At 42.4% G+C, this 12083-nt stretch overlaps 2 protein-coding genes and 1 long non-coding RNA gene across 6 annotated transcripts in view; 2 read left to right on the top strand and 1 right to left on the bottom strand.

Moving 5' to 3' along the window:
* tmtc1 (transmembrane O-mannosyltransferase targeting cadherins 1) overlaps window positions 1-3301 on the top strand; it is a 94778-nt gene extending 91477 nt beyond the window's left edge. For all 4 annotated transcript variants that reach the window (XM_026146480.2, XM_080291532.1, XM_080291531.1 and 1 more), the window contains 2 exons: window positions 639-716; window positions 1257-3301. In XM_026146480.2, the coding sequence (XP_026002265.2) occupies window positions 639-716; window positions 1257-1382 (204 nt within the window). In that variant the 3' untranslated portion in view covers window positions 1383-3301. The remainder of the gene's footprint in view (window positions 1-638; window positions 717-1256) is intronic.
* A 204-nt stretch (window positions 3302-3505) lies between these two features.
* LOC145421332 (uncharacterized) lies at window positions 3506-11088 on the bottom strand. The gene is made up of 2 exons (XR_013902669.1): window positions 10359-11088; window positions 3506-6731 (listed from the first exon to the last, which is right to left on the bottom strand). It is a non-coding gene; the product is annotated as an uncharacterized LOC145421332 (long non-coding RNA).
* Window positions 11089-11689: 601 nt separating this feature from the next.
* cog5 (component of oligomeric golgi complex 5) overlaps window positions 11690-12083 on the top strand; it is a 74561-nt gene continuing 74167 nt past the window's right edge. The window contains exon 1 of the mRNA XM_026148263.2: window positions 11690-11784. Within this exon, the coding sequence (XP_026004048.2) occupies window positions 11739-11784 (46 nt within the window). The 5' untranslated portion in view covers window positions 11690-11738. The remainder of the gene's footprint in view (window positions 11785-12083) is intronic.

The raw sequence follows: 12083 nt of genomic DNA, 5'->3' as shown, positions 1-12083 counted from the left end.
TGAGTGTTGTTTCTGACCATATGGATCCCTTCATGACCATCTCTAAAGGTCTCTTCTAGCCAGATAATGTCATGGAGTCAAACTGGACTCAATAAGTTATTGAAACCAATGGCAGAGATTTGATTACAGCGCTCCATCAAAATTTGTGTCTTTTTTGAATGGTCAGATCTTACAAATTGAGTTCAGAGAAGTTCAGGAGCCCAACTCTCCAGATCTGAACCCAGTAGTGAACCTTTAGCATGTGTTGCTGTGGGTTATGTGGCTTAGGTGTAACTGCAACCTACACCAGCTGACCAACTAACTATTAAGTCTGGTCGATTCTGTTCATCTGGATGGTCTAGATGAACAGAGTCGACCGTTTGGGATTTACTCACCTGGATGATTGAGCATGCATCAAGACATATTGAGTCCGGTCCCACTTCTGCTGTTGAAAATGTTGTGAATGGAAAACCCAGTGTTGTAGCTGCTGTTATCAGTTGGTAAATTTACCAGTGAGCCTTTGAGTAATTTTCAGAAAGCAACTGAAGCAACCAGGTACAAAGCTGCAAGGTTTGTACTTGGTTGCATTATAACAAAATAATATGTGTTTACCTGAGATTTGCCCCCAGAGATAACTGAGTCCTCTTCTCTATCACCAGAGTTACAAGCTCGCTGTTGAGCTCAAACCAGACCAATCACAGGCCTGGATGAACATGGGAGGAATTCAGCACATCAAGGTAGAAAAGACACATTTAAAATCTGACAATACAACTGAACACTCCTGACAAACTTTACATGTGTCCGACATCTGCGAGCATCAGCATGTACTGTGATGTTTGTGCTATATAAAGTTCTGTCCACTCTACCTCACTCTCTAAATCACTACTGGGGTGGTTGCCCAAGATGTCTGCTGGCTCGTACTGCCCAAGTCTTCCACTACAGAAACCATGTTAGAGGCTGACAGAAACCAACAGCTGTCCTTGGGAAATGGGCCTTGTTGGACCCATCCACCAGTTTGAGCCCAAACCGCACGCCCATTCATGGTGATCACTCACCCCCTTCTGTCTCAAAAAGGTCATGGAAACATGTGCAACAGCTGTGAAGCTGAACTACACATAAGCTGCTAGCAAAAACAGTGTCGTGTTGTGCTGTGATTTTGATCCAGGTCAGGCAGATTTAAACCCAACTCAAAATGACCTCAACCTAATGGCAGAGCTCAGCGGCAGCAGGCAGGTCTAATGTGAAATCAGATTTGTAATATGTGTGTGTTTGTTTAGGGAGATTATGCAGCTGCCAGGATGTACTACCAACGCGCCCTCCTTCTCAGTCCAGGTTCCAAACTTCTGAAGGAAAACCTTGCCAAGCTGGACCGACTGGAGAGGAGACTGACAGGGGCTGTGTAGACTGGTGCCAGTGACACGACACAGTGGGACAAACACTTGCTCTGGAGCCCAAACACCACCCATTAAGACTGTTGAATAAACTTAGTCTGTTACGACGATGGGTAGGAGAGAAAAGAAGTAGGGTGAACCTCTCGGGCCTTCAAAGAGACTGGCCCCCAACTACAGGCCCAAAGCCTTTCCTGAAGGATACAAAGAGAAGCTGGTAAGAGCTCTGTGCATTACCAGCCTGCATCAGCTTTTCTTCAACATGCATATCTGTTTTCAACATTTGCATTTCATTTTCTTTAAGGCACTTAATCAGAGATCTTCCTGAGCTCTGTGCTCTGCCTTTGAAAATGATTCACATATTTACATTAATGCAATAAAAGTGTGCAGATTTAATGAAGGGAACGAGTGGGCAGGTATTTTCCTGACCCTAAGGTATGAATAATAAAATGATGTAGGTTCAGAAGTCACCTGTTTGCTTTGGGGTTCTTTCAGCTCATGGACACGAAGAACATCAGAGCCCACTGTTTCATGCAAACAAACCATGTCCCAACCTGACATAAGACACCTACACTTCACACAAAGACATTTTTGTGAATCAATGCCCATAAACGGAGGTGTATCGATTATTTTTATGCTTTTGCATGAATTAATATTGAAGACAAATCTCAAATCAAGACCAAGTGTAACCTAACTGTTGGTAAGCCTCAGAGCCAAACATTTATGATGTTGGTAACTTCCAGCTTCTGAAAATTCCAAATCCCAGCCAGCAATGATTTCCATCTCCGTCAGTATCACAGCAAACCAACTCACACAAACTCTTGGAACGTGCTGTCATTTGGATTGTTGTTCTTTATCAATTCAAAATGAAGCGTCTCAGCAAAGTTTTTATTGATTACTTATTATTTTAAAATGAGTGGTAGTACAATGTGGCTTTGGAGTTGGAATCAATCAGGCACATTTAACTCTGAGCAACTCTGAAATTCAGCAGAGGAGCTCTTTGCTGAAACAGTGTCTTGATGCTCTGATATTGTATCCACGGGACACAAAAGTAGTCCCATTTCTGCTGTTACAGACTGCTAACTCTGAACTTCTCTGCAGCAGAAGGAAGTTTTGGCTTGACTGGTTCCTTGTACATTGTTCAGTGGTATAAGTGTAACAATGACATGATTGTATTCTCTGATACATTGTGTCCATCATCAAAAATCACACAGGCAGTGTTACGCTGTCTTGTTTGCAGCATTGTCTGTCCTCAGACTTTTAACTTTACATTTTTAGAAAATAAAATTTCCAAACTCTAATTGAAAATGAGCAAACATCAGATGGTGAATAAAAATTTAAATGAGTTCATTACAGACATCAGATTGCCTCTGTCTATAATGTTTTTTCAGCTAAGATAAGCAACGCACACCGCTATCATACTTGAGCTCCATTCTTGGGCCTCATGATTAAATCAGTAACTATATTAACTAAAGAAGGTTATTTAAAGATCTGCAAAGTAAGTGAAGTTTATATTTGTATAACCCAATGGGAAATAAGGACAGATTCATTTGGATCCCACTCTGCTGGGATATTTAAATGAATATATGTGTAAAGCTCTCTTAAAATGTCATTATTCTGGTAACAGCTGCTTCCTCTCTAGATTACCTAAATCATATTTATCTGATCTCCACTTATGGCAGAAGCTAGAATAAACAGCCTGATGTCACAAGTCTTCAGCAAGTAGAATAAGCTAATGTGTCGGCTCCTGTGTGGAGCTCCAACTTGTGGGTTCATGTGCAACATAACCTCTGAGGAATGGTGTTTCGCTGATCGTTGTGGTTTTATTGATTCTCTCGAGTGAATTTTATTGTGGAATGCCAATGAGATGAAAGTGAAGTGACTAGTGCAGTGACTGGGTTGCACCAAGAAAATAAAATATATCTTTTATTAAATGGTGTTTGGAGTTGTTCTTCTTTTAAATGTCTAAGAAAAAAACATGAAATATTCTCAGTAGACGGATTGGGGCTGCAGTAATGCGGACGCTGCACCGGTCCGTTGTGGTGAAGAGGGAGCTGAGTGTAAAAGCGAAGCTCTCAATTTACCGGTCGATCTACGTCCCTACCCTCACCTATGGTCACGAGCTGTGGGTAGTTCAGTTCAGTTCAGTTCATTTTTATTTCAAACATTTCAAACATGTGCCTTCACAATCATTACAAAATATCATTCCATTATTTGTTTGAAAAGGAGTAGGCTGAAGTATTTACTTATTTGTCCCTACCCCCTCAAGTTTTACCTCTCATTCATTTAATTTTTTTTTGTCTTAAATTAAACAAACAACATATGAAACATATAAACATATGAAGTAAAACAAAACATAACATACATAAATCAAAAACAAGAAATTAGCAAGCCCCACCACAGTATAGTTTCTTTCATATGAAAAATACAGAATGTGTATATTTGCAGATACACAAGTTATGGAAAAACAACAAACCAAAACAAAACAAAAAAACAACCAAAAAAGAACTGCAACACCATTACCAGCAACATTACCGTCCTGGGTTAACCCCGTTTTCTTCATTCTTATACTTATTTAAAATTAGGTTTTTATATTTTACTTTAAACTGTTTTATGTTTTGACTGTCTTTTATTTCTTCTGTTAGACTGTTCCATAATTTAACTCCTGCAATTGAGATAGACATAGTTCTTAAAGTTGTTCTAGCACTTTGTATTTTTAAATTCCATTTCCCTCTTAAGTTATACCCACCTTCTCTTTCTATGAACAATTTACAGATTTCTTTGGGAAGCAATTTATTTCTTACTTTATACATTATTTGCGCTGTTTTAAGCTTCACCAAGTCTTGGAATTTAATAGCTTGCATTTTGACAAAGAGTGCATTTGTATGGTCCCTGTACCCTACATTATTTATTAATCTAATGGCCCTTTTCTGTATTATAGTTATTGTTTGTGTGTTACTTTTGTATGTGTTTCCCCAGACCTCTACACAGTAGCTCATATATGGCAGTAGTAAAGCACAGTATAAAATGTGCAGTGCTTTCTGATCCAACATATGCTTTGCTTTCCCCAGGACGGCAATGCCCCGTGCCAATTTCCCCCGAACATAAGTAATGTGTGGCTTCCAACAGAGCTTGTGGTCAATGATCACCCCAAGAAATTTTATTTCATTTACTCTCTCTAAATATACATTGTCAACACATATTTCTACTTCGATGTTTTTCTTTTGGTTTCCAAACAACATAAATTTGGTTTTATCGAGATTCAATGATAATTTATTTATATCAAACCACTTCTTTAATATCGTTAATTCCTGTGTGATCATTTCCAAAACCTGTGGCAATTCCCCACCTGCACACAGTATATTTGTGTCATCTGCAAATATTACAAACTTTAAAATCTCCGATACTCTGCAGATATCATTTAAGTACATAATAAACATTTTTGGACCCAGTACTGAACCTTGAGGTACTCCACAAGCTATATCCATCAAATTAGATTTATATTCATTTATTTGTACATATTGTTGCCTATTCCCTACATAGCTTTTTAACCATTCCAAAACCACTCCCCTAAACCCGTACTTTTCCAGTTTTTTTAATAGAATTTCATGATTAACAGTATCAAACGCCTTCTTTAGATCTAAGAAAACTCCGAGCGCATACCTCTTATTATCCATACATTCCGTTATCTTTTCCATTAAATCTATCAGTGCCAAAGCTGTTGATCTGTTGTTTCTGAACCCATACTGACTATCTGTCATTAATTCATATTTTTCCACAAAACTGTCAAATCTTTTTATGAAGAGTTTTTCCAGTATCTTAGAGAACTGGGAGAGTATTGACACTGGTCTATAGTTTGTAAAATTATGTCTTTCACCGGTTTTGTAAATGGGAATAACTTTAGCAACTTTCATTTTTTGTGGAAAAACTCCTTTTTGAAACGACAAGTTGAATATATATTTTAATGGTTTTACGATACCATCAAGTAGTGACCGAAAGAACGAGATCACGGATACAAGCGGCGGAAATGGGCTTCCTCCGAAGGGTGGCTGGCCTCTCCCTTAGAGATAGGGTGAGAAGTTCGGCCATCCAGGAGGGGCTCAGAGTAGAGCCGCTGCTCCTCCACATCGAAAGGAGCCAGCTGAGGTGGTTCGGGCATCTGAGCAGGATGCCCCCTGGGTGCCTCCTGGATGAGGTGTTCCAGGCATGTCCCACCGGGAGGAGGCCCCGGGGCAGACCCAGGACACGCTGGAGAGATTATATCTCTCGGCTGGCCTGGGAACGCCTTGGTGTTCCCCCGGATAAGCTGGAGGAGGTGGCTGGGGAGAGGGAGGTCTGGGCTTCTCTGCTTAGGCTGCTGCCCCCACGACCCGGCCTCGGATAAAGCAGATGAAGATGGATGGATGGAACTTTATCAATAAAACTGTCACGGTCCGCTGTGACGAACCGAGTGGAGAATGCGTGTAATGGACCCAGGTGCGTACACAAGTGAGCAGACGGGAGTGAGCTTTAACAGAAGGCGAGCCTTTTATTGTGGCTGGTAACACAAGAGAAACAAACAAGAATAAGGGCAGCACAAAAGCAATAACTAAACAGAAACCTAAACTGGGAATGAACTAAGGTAAGGCTATGACTTAGAATACAACAGACCGGGCATGGAAACACGGGGGGTGGGAACACAGACGACGCGACACAGACTGTAAGAAACACAGAGACTAAATACACATGAGGGATGATCAGGGGAAGTGGCCACACATGGGAACGCAGCTGACACACATGAACTTAACGACAGGACAGGAGGAGTGAAACTGAATACACTGACAGTGAATGCAGGCCTTCAAAGTAAAACAGGAAACATGAGACATGAACCGGGGAGATGTAGTACAGGGGGAGGTGACAATACTGACAGCATGAACTTGACAGTACAAGACGCACAGACATAAACACACGAAGGGCAAGGGAGACGTAATGCAAGGGTGATATATACAAATGGCTGGACTACCTTAATGAACCTAAACAATCAATAAACATCAAAATAGACTAAACACAAAACACCGGGTCACACGACCCAGGACCATGACAAAAACAGCTGCAGCTTTCACTACAGCACGTGTGGTACTTTGACCTTTGTACTGTTGTCATCGGTTCATTTTGCAGTTAACATGTGAACATGTTTTTTCATGTCTATTTAAGTGCTATTTATGACACTATGTTTGCACTGAAGCACCGCAGCAATTTCCTAATGTTGTAAACCTGCTCAACATTTGGCAATAAACCCCTTTCTGATTCTGATTCTGATTCTGATGTTGGATGATCTGTCTGCTGTCACTGGGTGTTGCTGAGGTCTGAATCTGAAGGCAGCTCCTGTAATCACAAAGACAACAGAACCATCAAACTCAAATATAAATTTTATCCCTCAAAATTGAAATAAAGCTGATTTTTTTTTTTTTTTTTTTTTTTTTTTTCTCTTGCCTGTCCCGTTTGGCTCTTTTGCATCAGAATTATTGTCTAAAGGCAAAGAAAGATGCCCAATGGATTTACTTTACCAAACTGACCATCCCAGCCTTGCCGTAATGGTCCATTTGATTCACCTTTTATTGTTTATTTTATTTTCACTTGCTGAATATGGGACAGACTTGACTGGGGGAAAGAAGGGGAGAAAGAAAGAGGGAAAGAGAAACAGCTGAGAAGAGGGACGGGGGAGAAGGGCAAAAAAACAAAAACCAACAGAACGGGCAGAGAAAAAAAATGCATCTATCGATCACCTGGATCACCTGCTGAGAAAGAAAAAAGAAAACAAGCAGAAGAGAACAAGAGTAATAGAATAAACAGCATCACAATGATATATGGGAATATGACAGTAAATACTAAATATTAAACATTATTGTGCAGCACATAAGATCAACAGAACACAGTGTGCTTTGAGGTAAGAGCCAAAAAGGGTGTAGTTTGTGGGTGTGATCACCCGTGTGTACACCTGTGAGCATGGACGCGCTTGTTTTTTTAAAAGGTTCCTTCATGTAATGATCTGCTAGAGGGTGGGGGGGGGGCCACAGCCCCGTCCTCCAGGGCATGAAGCAGGTATGGAGGAGATCAAAACTCCAGACATCCAGAGGCCCCCAGAACACAAGAGACCAAGGAAGACCAACAGAGGGGCAGCCGCGCCACTGTCCCAGAAAGAGCTGAGGAGAGTCCCAGATGAGGGCTCACTCAGCAGCCGCGGAGCAGAAACCAGGGGGAGTTGCAGTGACGCGCCCGTGAGCTCCGCCGGCAGCCAGCCGTGCCTGAGTGACCGAGCCCCAGGCCGAGAGGCCGGGGGCACCCCACCTCTGAAGTGGCCCGAGCGAGCCCCAGGCTCCAGGCCCCGACAAGCGGCCGCCAAGGAGTGAGCCGGTGTGTACCTGGATGCCCATCCCCAGACACAAAGAACCACCAACGCACCGATGTCTGAGGGAGTCCGCCACTGGCAGGGGAAGTGGTGGTAGGGGGAGATAGGCCTCCAAACCTTGGAGGGCCTGAGATGTCCCCAGAGAGGTGGCGCCTGACACCCAACCTGACATATAGACACAGACATACAGGCACACACAGACACAAACATCCATTCCCACCCTCATGCTCTCATATGCACTTACTCCACACTCAACCAACGTGGAGACAGACATAAAGAGACGCCGTACACACGATCACACTCCCCAAGCGTACTCTACGAACCGGGTCTAGGTACCCTTGCCCCTGGAGGGGGGAACTGCACCCAGACCCAGGTGGTGTTACCCTTTTCCCTGCGGTGGGGAGAGGCAGACCGCCCCGACTCCGCAACAGCAGGGAGGCCCCACACTCCAGACCGCAGTCGGACGGCCAACTCCTCCTCCTAGCCCCCCCGCTCCAGCAGGCCGCAGAGAACGGGGGTGAGAGAAGACTCCAAACCTCCCTCCACCCACTCATTGTAGTGTTGATGTATGTGTGTTCTAAGGTGCATTTAAAACCCAGGAGGGCATGGAGCTACCTGCCAAGGAGCAGCAGGTAAGCGCATAGTCCCTCCTGCTAGCCCTCAATGTCTACGTGTATTCAAAATTGAGAGGTGGGCAACAACGCCAGGGGTGAGGTGTACACCCTGATGGTACTTTGGAGTCCGTGTAGCGTGCCCACCCCCAAGGTCCTATATGTATGTGTAATGAGAGTGTGAGTAATGTGAATGTCTAAGTTGTGGGATAAAATTGAGGCAGAGGCAGCCAGAAGGGGACAGGGGGGGGGGGGTAGCCTCCTCTGCACCCTGGTGACATACCCCTACTCCAAGGCCCTGCATGTGTGGGTGGTTGTGGTGGAGCGGGAAGAGGGAGGCAGCTGGAGATGGGGAGGGAAGGAAGGGAGGGGCAAGTGACCCCCATACTCCGCGACCCGCCAGGGAAAGTTAAAGTCATTCAGCCATCTGTTTATACATGGTTTAGCTTTAAAGTATCTGCATTTGTGAATAAATTTTTTTCCCATAAACAAAAACGTCCTAATCAACAGGTCAAAATCTGCATTCTCAGCAAGTATTCCAAATACTTCACAGATACTTCACCTCTTTTTTGATGTGTATATTATTTATTGCTTGCAGGGGACACTCATGCAGAGCTAGAATTTCGCATTTATTAATATTCAGCTGTAGGCCAGAAGCTTTGGAGAAGTGGTTGATCACCTGTACCCACCGACGCATGTATCAAGCTCACAGAGTGAAACCTGTATCGGTGCGTGCGTCGCTTTAAGAAAAAGTCACGTGATCGATACAGCTGCTGTATCGCTCATTGCCAACGCGCCAAACTGTGTTTAAAAGGTACTGCATCCGCATCTGCCAACGGAATGAGTCGCCACCAAAAAAACACAAATTTACTCTCGCAAAGATAAAAAAAAACAAAACACATCTCTCCATAACAAAATGGAGCCCGAAAGAAAAAGAAATGTTTCTGCTGCGGGGGATCATTTTGATCTTTTAACTGCAAATAGTTAGTCTGTCTTTGTTTCAGTGTGATCTATCAGAATAGAAAAAACAGCAATGTGACCTGCAGTGTAAATTATTTATTTTATTTTATGCAGGTTAAATGTCGCATCTGTTCTGCATTTCTTACACAAACAAAAGCACCTCCTCAGTGTTAAGGCATTACAGAGCCAAACATGAAGATGAGGAGATAAACACACCGAGAATGAACACAGGTAGGCCTATACTGACATTGAACAGCTTTATCATCTTTTTTTTTATTTTTATTAAAATGTGTTTTATTATTTTGAAATCAAACATCTAGGAAGACTGTTCTGGACCAGGCAGTCCTGAATTTTATTATAAAAGACTGCCAACCCCTTAGTATTGTGGAGAGTGTCGGAGAGAAACATTCCAAGATCAGAGGATCCTTTAACATACTGGGGGAAAAGGAAGACATCCGAACCTTTTCCACCTGGCTTTACAGTTTTTGTGTACCCCAGCTTCATTTATGCCTCTGAGTTTTCCAAAGCTGGGGAAATGGTGTCAAAAAAACACAATAGACTGAATGCAAAAACATTGAATAAACTTATTTTTCTTAAACTCTGAGTCAATTACATTTAAATGGGTAATATTATATTCACAATACTTTCATTTTAATTTTCACTTAATGTCATTCACAATATTTGAAATGTAAAAGATATAAAATGATTCCATGGAAAGTACAATACCTTACAGTGTAAACAAGTATGACTAGGTCATTGAATCAGTGTCTGTTGTGAGTCTCAAGTAAGTTGCCTGCAATGATATTTAAGGTCCAGCAGGTGTTAGTATGGAGCAAAACAGCAACACTGTGTCGACACAGTATCGATACTGTTATGTATTTAGTAAAATCAGTTTATAGTTTGTGGTACTACTTTCTGTTACATAGTAGAGAACACAAAGTGTGGTGTATGTGCGCATTGATATGCCTGCGCCTTTCCTTAGACTGGTTATTAAAGTAAATCACTACAACTAAAGAAGGCGTCGTTACTTACCAGTTAAGTTATAAGAGAGAATATAACAGATACAGTTTTGGGAATGTGCTGAAACGCCTCACGAGGCCTCACTACCTCAGGCTGTCAGGTTAAAACACTCGGTCGTGTTTTCGTAGCGTAAACGCTGGCACTCCTCTCAGAGCCTACGCTCTATCTGCTATTCCCGAACAGAGATACGCAAGTTTCTCCGTGACTGCAGCTGCCAGTCAAAGCTGTTATGATGACGTTTCACAACAATTTAACATCACCACTCTAGGAATTAGAATCACACTTATGGGAAAGGAGACCCCTTGAACATAAATCAGCGTGATGAGAACTATTGAAAACAAAAGAAAGAATCTTTGAAAAAAAAAATCTGAGGAGAATAAATTTATTTTAGTCTGACCCCAGTCCCATCTGCTAACGTGGAGGGGGGGGGGTTATGACCTATACTGCAGCCAGACACCAGGGGGCGATAGAGACGTTTTGGCTTCAATGGGCAAAACAATGGGCAAAACATGCACATGCTCTTTGAGAGCTTGTTCCCGGCTCGTAACCAGCCCGCTCTGCCGTCAAGGACGATCATTGGCTAATGGTCATCATGTGACTGATGGAAGCCAGATCCCTCTGATTAGCAAAACTGTGATTAATAGTTAAATGCTATTGTTGAGGGGCACAGGCAGGAGTCCACATGCACACATAGAAAATAAAGAAAAGGGCACTTCGGGCACCAATCAGGAGAGGGCCAGGTGCTCCCCCCCCCTCCCCTCATGCACGTGCATTACAGTCTAAGAGTACAGTACAGTAATAATAATTGTACAGTAACTGTAATGCTGGTTAGTGACTGAGCAGCCTGGCGACTTTTCTCAGTTTCTTATATAAACTGTTTTAGTGTCTCATCTTCAGCTGCAGGTCCCAACATCCTTCAATTCAGTCAGAGCAGCAGATCTAATGTCTGCATGACTTTAATCAACATTCAGGCTCACAGTTATTTCTTTAATCAGGGTAAAATCACTCATGTGCACAGATTAACTGACGACTGCTCATCTTAGATGTTATGGTGACGTTGCACCAATTTAATGCCATTCAGAATTATTAGAATTATTAGAATTACACTTATGAGAAAGGAAACTCCTTGAACACAAATCAGCAAGATAAGAAGTGCTAATAATGGCAGATTTTTTTTCTTTGGGAAAAAATGTATTTGAGGGGAACTTTGTTTTAGTCTGACCTCAATCCCATCCGCTAACATGAAGGAGACGGGGTTTATGACCTATACTGCAGCCAGACACCAGGGGGCGATAGAGACGTTTTGTGGGGAGTTCTTTGGTTGTGTGTCCCTTTAAGATTCATGTAGCTTCCGGACTCCGTCACATTTACGTCACACACGGAACTGTCAAGATGGAGGACGGTAGAGAAGCTTCCACGAATTCACTTTTGAAGGATGGTAAAATGAGTTTTATCATGACAGAATTGGTGCATCGACTTTAAATACGATCGTCGATCGTTTGAAGGCATTTTATCAAAAGCTGCGAGAGTCTCGCAGGACTGTAAAAAATTCTTTAGCCAGTGAAGAAGCGACATTAACATCAATAACCTGGTTTGCATTGTTTGTACAATTCATTTGGCTAAATTAGTATTTGTGACAAAAAAAAAGTAGAAACTACATTTGGTACCCATCAAGTCGCTAATTGTATAATTAGACAGTGACGTGTCTGATTATGTGCTCGCTGTCTAATATGTGAG

This window comes from Astatotilapia calliptera, chromosome 17, assembly GCF_964374335.1.
Source record: "Astatotilapia calliptera chromosome 17, fAstCal68.1, whole genome shotgun sequence".
NCBI lineage: Eukaryota > Metazoa > Chordata > Actinopteri > Cichliformes > Cichlidae > Astatotilapia > Astatotilapia calliptera.
The sequence above is the reverse complement of the archived record's forward strand: the minus strand, read 5'-3'. Positions and strand labels throughout refer to the sequence as shown.